Here is a 6621-nt window from a genome sequence, read left to right as displayed (position 1 = left end):
GTATACATGCTGCAGTTGTATTTTATTTGGGGGCGCAGACAATTATTTTATTTTCAAGGATTGTTTCTTGTTCTCCCAGTATTCTATTTTGTGCTTCTTCTGCCCTCTGTCTTTTTACCGAAATACAAACTTGAATTGTTTTAAAAGTTACCTCCTGCTTTCTATAATAATTCTTCTTAACTGGCTCTGGTCGATCTTCTGGTTCCATTTTGAGGCCACTTAATCTCCTCAGATGACTAACAGATGCTTGTTATTCGCCGGTATTTATAAATCTGAAAGTCCATATTGAAAAGGACTGATGGGTCTTCCGAGGGCTGTGAGCGACTGTGCAGGTCACCGTGCGCCGTCCTAGCTGCTCCTAGAGCACGTCTGCCTCCAGCCCCTACCGGTACGGTCCTGCGGACACCAGCAGCCGGACAGAATCACAGGCAGACCGTGCCTGTGTCGTGTTTGTCAGATACCCGTTCATGCCAGGTTTCTATCTCCCAACAAGGAGGTTCTCGAGGTTTCTGCCTGGTTGACGTTGTTCTCGAAACAAAACCTGTGTGGCTTCCCATTAGATGGAGCCTGATTTAGCAGGTTTTACGGTGCCCAGCCTGGAGACCTCCAACTTGTGCTTGCCAGAGTCTACCCTAAGAGCCTTCTCTGGTAGCCTGAGCCCACTCTGCCTGGACATGGCCACTCAGAAGCACTGGAATTTAACGCACCCCTGCCTTTCAGTGACTGATGGTGTGTAACTACCACAGTTCCCTTGTCTCTTAGGTGGGAAATTCTGTGGTGCCTATTCATTGCATACTGGCTCCCAGAGTTCCTAAGAGGAGAGCATGATCTGGTCATCCACAGTGGTGACTAGATGTCCCCTTTATAGCCTGCCTTCCCTTCTTTGTCTCACTTCCCCACTTCCCTGTCAGGTGTGTTCTGGGATCACCTGCCACATAAACTACTTGCAAATGAATGCTCATCTGTCATGTGTCAGGCTCTTTAGAAGGTTCTCTCTCCTGGTGCGGAGAATGACCTGGAGGGGGAGAAGCTAGAGGCCAGGAGATCAGCCTGTAGGTGTGAGCAGCAGTCCCACAGAAGGTAAGAGAGGAGCCAACACCCCACTGTGTCTCGAAGACCAACACCTGCAACAGAATAGAGTGCTCTGCCAAGATAGTGGTAAAATATTGTGACATTTAGAAGAATAGAGGGCGCCTGGGTGGCTCAGTTGGTTGAGGGACTGCCTTCGGCTCAGGTCATGATCCTGGAGTCCCGGGATCGAGTCCCGCATTGGGTTCCCTGCTCAGCGAGGAGCCTGCTTCTCCCTCTGACCCTCCCCCCTCTCATGTACTCTCTCTCATTCTCGCTCTCTCAAATAAATAAATAAATCTTTAAAAAAAAAAAAAAGAAGAAGAATAGAAGTAGCCATCATGGAACTATCTAGATTTTGTTGACCTTCCTAGCACTTACTTTTTTTTTAAATTGTTGTTGTTGTTGCTGGTATTACTACTTCTAAGGAAGCATTCATTCAGTTAGTATTTGTTGAATGAATGAGGGAAGGAAGAGATAAATGACTCCTTGGCGGCTGGCTGGGTGGCAGGGCCATTCACTGAGAGAAGGCCCAAGGGAAAAAGAGCAAGTCTGGGAGGAGGAGTGGGGCATGCAATCTCCTCTACAAACATATCAGATAACAGGGCACTCTGGGTACTTTCTGGAACTCAGGGTGCCGGGCAGGCGCAGGCAGGGGGATCATCAGACTATTTCATAGTCACTGTAGCACGTGCTCCTGTCAATCAGGAGGAATCCAGCCCCAGTGCCAGAGCTGAATCCGGGAGCCCCTGCAGAGCCAGATGATAACACTTAAGCTGTTGGATTATGGGGAGGAGGGGCAGAGGGCGAGGGTAGCCAGAAGCTTGGGCCTCTCACCCACGTAGGGTCTCGGGGCAGTGGATCTTCACCAACAGGTATAGTTGTATCCAGCGTGTAAGGTGGAGCCCAAGCCCTGGGCTTCAGGTCAGGCAGAGAAACCAGGCAGATTAGAAGACATCACCCGGCAAGTCAAGACCCCCAGCTCCTCCTTCCTGAGAAACATCAGGGTAGGTCAAAGACAGTGAGCACTCATGGATGCTTACTCAGGGTGAGAATACCCTTTCTAGAGCTTCCAACAACTTAACTCAATAGAGAGTAGTTTTCCCATTACCATCTCTGTTTTATAGATGAAGAAATAGCTGCAGGGAAAGGTTGAGTGTAGGGGACGATCTTCTGTAACTTGCCTATGATCACAAGGTTCTTTGGGGGCAGAGTCCAAATTCAAACTCACATCAAGGCCTGCCTATACTCTGCTGTCCTGCAAGTTGGGGATAAGGTGGAAGGCAAAGGGGAAAGTCAGCCAGTGGGGATCGAAGAGCTGTGAGGGGCTCAGGGGTGTCTCGACCCAGGAGCTCAAGGAGTAATCGGAAAAGTGCTTCTCCAGCTGCTCGGTTAGGCAGAGGCTGCGCACATACACTTGCCTCACTGGTGAGGTCTCTGTGGAATTGGGGGAGAAGGAGATATACACGAGGTCCGCAACAGTCTGTGGCAAGAGAATGCGTTTGGTGGGTTTAAAAAGTGGGGAGCATCATCTGTCTTTGAACTTCCAAATCCAAACATAGTCCTGGGTACAAAATCATCATTCAAAAAGCATTTCGGAATGGATGAATGAATAAACAAAAGACCTACTTGATTTTTCTCGAGCAAAGACCTGATCCCATATCTCATCTTAAAATCTTCCCAACATATGCCACCGATTGCGGGATCAAGTTCAAATGCCTTAGCCTAGAATTCAAGGCCAGCGAGATCTCACCTCTGTCCTTCATCCACCACCACACCGCCCACACTTGGCACTTCCTGTGTGTGCTGGGATTTTTGTTTGTTTGCTTGTTTGTTGTTTTCTCGACTTCCCGAGTCCCCATTTTCTGGTCACTGTAAACCTCACATGCTGGGGGGAGGAACCATTCCTTCTGCACAGCTCATCCTGGGTGGAGCTGCCGATCCCAGTTCCAGGCACACAACCCAGGTGGGCCGGATCAAGTCCTTTCTGGGAATTAATATAGTCCCAGAAGGGAGAAGTCTCTCTCCTCTGAGGCCAGTCTCTGCGGTGGTGGGGCAACATAAGCCTGGGGCTGTCTGTGATCAACCCCCGCCACACGAAGAACTCTTGCTCCTCCCTGGAGGGAAGGAAGCCAAATACAGAGAAAAGCAGAAGCAAGACAGCAGACAGTCTCTCTCTCTCTCTCACTCACACACACACACAGAACAGACTAAGTGACCACATCACTTGAGTTTCTTGCATTCCCCATCCTTCCTCCTGGTTTCCAGAGCCAATACATTCCTTTCTGCGTGTTTGCTGTTTTGTGTTTTTGGCTTGTGAATTTGGCTTGTGTCCCCGTTACTGACTAGCATTCAGCGGACGGTTCCCTGAAGCCCACGCTGTCTCCTTCTGGCACTTTCCACAGGTTCCGACAACATAGTGCCTGCCGTACCAAGTCCAGAGGCGCAGGGCATGTAAGAGGGGCTCTTGTGATCCATCCTCCTGGTTTCCTCGGTTCCCCTCCTGGCACCAGCATGGGGCGGGCTCTGACTAAAATGGATGGCATCTTCACTTCGCGTCCTCAGGAGCCACATGCCCCCCTCCTCTCTCAGTTTCTGTCCAGTGCCAGGCAGCTCCCAGCCCCCCGTCAATTTGGTAGGTGGGCCTGTCCTCCACAATCCACTTCTGGGACTTTCCAACCTGTAACTGCCTTTGATTCTATTACTCATTAGAGATTCTCATCACTCTTCCATTTAGGAAGCCCCTAAGTGGAGGTTCTGGGCTGTGTGCTTTTTTCTTTTTTGTCCTCAATTTCCTTCCTACCTCAAGGACTATTTGGGTGGATTCTCTTAGCCGAGTTTCTGGGCCAGCCCAGCTGAATGGGAGGAAGTATCCCTCTGCATGCCCCTTGCCTGGTGATTCTGTCTCTCCTGCGGGGCCGAGCCAAGAGCCAGAGCATCACAGACTTGGAGCTGGAGGGGGCAGACAGGCAGCCTCCTGCAGTGGCTCCTTGCAAAGAGCTGACACAGACCGAGTCTGAAAGTAGCCCCACCACTCACCAGTTAGGCGACCTGGAACAAGTGACATCCTGAGCCTCAACTTTTTTTTCTCTTTCATTTGTAAAGTGGAGCTAAAAATACCTACGTTGCAGGGTTATTAAGAAAGGTAAATGGGCCTTATAATAAGGCTGATGTTTAATAGCTGGGAGCTGATATTAGGGTTTTTTTATTCCAACCCCCTTGAAAGAACAAGGCAGGCTTGCCCAAGGTCATGCGTTGCGGCAGTCACGGTTCACCGCGTTTGCCCTGCCCGGGTTCTTCTGCCCACCCCGCGCTGCCCCCACCAAGGGGGAGACAACAGGCAGGCGCGCAGGAGCATGCCGGGAAATCCTCCTGTTCTCTGATCATCTCCTGAGGGCTGTGTAGCAGTGACAGGGTGAGTAAACCCGCCCCGGGGCCACTTCCACATCAGCAGTGGAGAATAAAGGAACTTAGGGCAAAGAGTCAAACAGAAGAAAGTGCCTGGAAAAGCTGTTTTTATGTTCACTTACGTGGAAAAAAAATCAAAGTATACAGCATGAAGATATATGCGCCTCAGAAAAATTCATCCTCATGAACCTGTTGGTTCAACGGCAGTTGTAATCCGAGAGTTGCCCCGTGGAGGTCATAAAATCGGGGGGTGGGGGTGGGGGGAAGGGCCACCAAGGGAAAGGTAGTTATTTTGCGCTATTTCTCTTCTAGTTTCAGATCATTTGGAGTTTAAACTTTTCCAGCAAGTCAGAGTTATATAAACTGGTGCCATACTAAAATATGATTGTGTAAAAATATAAAACGCCTAAAGCACGATGGCAATAATATTTTAGGAAATAAACATTAAAGGCTGGTAATATCAGAAAATACAAATGGGATCATTTGAGCAGTTCTGTCTCTCTGTATGAACAGCCAAGGACGGCTGTATATTATGAAAGCATGAAGAATAAAGCGTTCAGTCGGCACATAACTTAGAAAGAGTAACATGTCTAAACACTGACTTTGTGAGAAAACATGAAGGACATCTTACACTCAGCAACAATGGTTAAAGGAGGAAATTACTTTCTGAAGGATGCAGGGGGGGCAGAATGCCAAGGCCTTTGTTTTCAACTCGCTCTTAACCGTGTTGGGATGTGTTCACACTGCATGGGGTCTCCTGCAGAATCTAGCACCAACAGATGGATCAGATTTTATTTTTGATCTGAGTCCTTTATGTCTTCAGTTTGGAGTGTATTGAGGTATGTTTTCTTTGGTTGCTGTTGTGACGAATGTGTAATAAAAAACTAGTATTTACAACATTTAAACCTTTTAGATTTCAGTGTCAACTCTTCACATAAGAAAAACTGGAAAACGCTTACGAATCATTGGAAGGTCATTACTTCCTGGCATCTGTCATGAAACTGTTTTCGATACACAGAACAATGAGCCTATTAGCACAGCTATATGTTTTCTGGTCGAGAATCTTCCCTGTGCTCAGTGGGGAGGCCAGTCCCGTGACTGCCATGTCAGCTGTTCGCCACGCTTCACAGTAGTTATCCACAAGACGCACTCCATGGGGGCTGGAGCCGTGCCAAATGACCTTCTGGGGCCTGCAAAGGAATTGCGGCACATTACTTTTGATATGTCACTTCTTTGTGGTGTACCTCATCGAAGAACAAATTGGCATAAGTTATGAATCAAGTCCAACTCTTGAGCCCTTCATGGTCTGACCCCACCACTGGGAGCGTCGCTCTTTCCAACTAGCTGAACACCCTGTCCTCCAACCCCACCAAGCTCGTACCTGCTCTCAGACCATTCTCTCTGCTTTTGTGAATCTGAACCTTTGCTCACAAGGTCCCTTAGTCTGGAGTGGCTTCTCTTTCGTTTTCAGACCAGGGATTCCTTCTGGTCTTTGAAAGTCCATTATATGCCTCCTCTTACAGGCTGCTTTCTTGACTGTCAGCCCCAAATAAGGATAAATTTTTCCTCTATGCTCCCATCATACTATCTGTTACTCCATTTTACAATTACAGTGTTCCGTCTAGAACTGTAGCTAGTTGGTGATTGTCCTCCCCTGTAGACTGTGAGCCTTGTAAAGGTTTGGGGTCATGTAGCTTATTACTATGCCTTCCAGGTGGGCATCGGGCCTGGCATAGGGTAGACACTGAGGAAAGCTTTGCCAAGTTGTTCTAATCTTTTCTTTTTCAATGAGGGGCTTGAACTCATGACCCTGAGATCAAGACCTGAGGCGAGATCAAGAGTCAGACACTCAACCAACTGAACCACCCTGGCGCCCCAACCAAGTTGTCCTAATCTTAATAGCACACACTGTTTCCAAAGAATTAGAGCCCAGCTCACAGTACAGGGTTAAAGGGTCCCCAAGAACAGTGTTCCTTACCACTTGCTGAGTGCCTGCAGCCTGTTAGACATTCGCACACTTACCATTTTAGGCTCACAGCAATCCTGTGGTACAGATAGGATGATCTTGCCCATTTCACAGGGAGGCAGCTGAGGCTCAGAGAGCGGAGGAAATCTGAAAGGTCCCTTATTAAGGTACTGGCCTTG

The 6621-nt window shown here is 48.5% G+C and overlaps 1 protein-coding gene across 3 annotated transcripts in view; it reads right to left on the bottom strand.

Moving 5' to 3' along the window:
- Window positions 1–4566: 4566 nt before the first annotated feature.
- COL15A1 (collagen type XV alpha 1 chain) overlaps window positions 4567–6621 on the bottom strand; it is a 102634-nt gene continuing 100579 nt past the window's right edge. For 2 of the 3 annotated variants that reach the window (XM_081803260.1, XM_081803261.1), the window contains one exon: window positions 4567–5666. In XM_081803260.1, coding sequence (XP_081659386.1) covers window positions 5453–5666 — 214 coding nt within the window. In that variant the 3' untranslated portion in view covers window positions 4567–5452. Of the gene's footprint in view, window positions 5667–5689; window positions 6590–6621 lie in introns of those variants that run through there. The other variant, XM_081803262.1, reaches the window with a different exon arrangement.

Source organism: Leptonychotes weddellii, chromosome 14 (genome assembly GCF_054177405.1).
Source record: "Leptonychotes weddellii isolate Sample4059 chromosome 14, ASM5417740v2, whole genome shotgun sequence".
Classification (NCBI taxonomy): Eukaryota; Metazoa; Chordata; class Mammalia; order Carnivora; family Phocidae; genus Leptonychotes; species Leptonychotes weddellii.
Note: the sequence above shows the minus strand (reverse complement) of the source record. Positions and strands in the feature narration are given on the sequence as shown.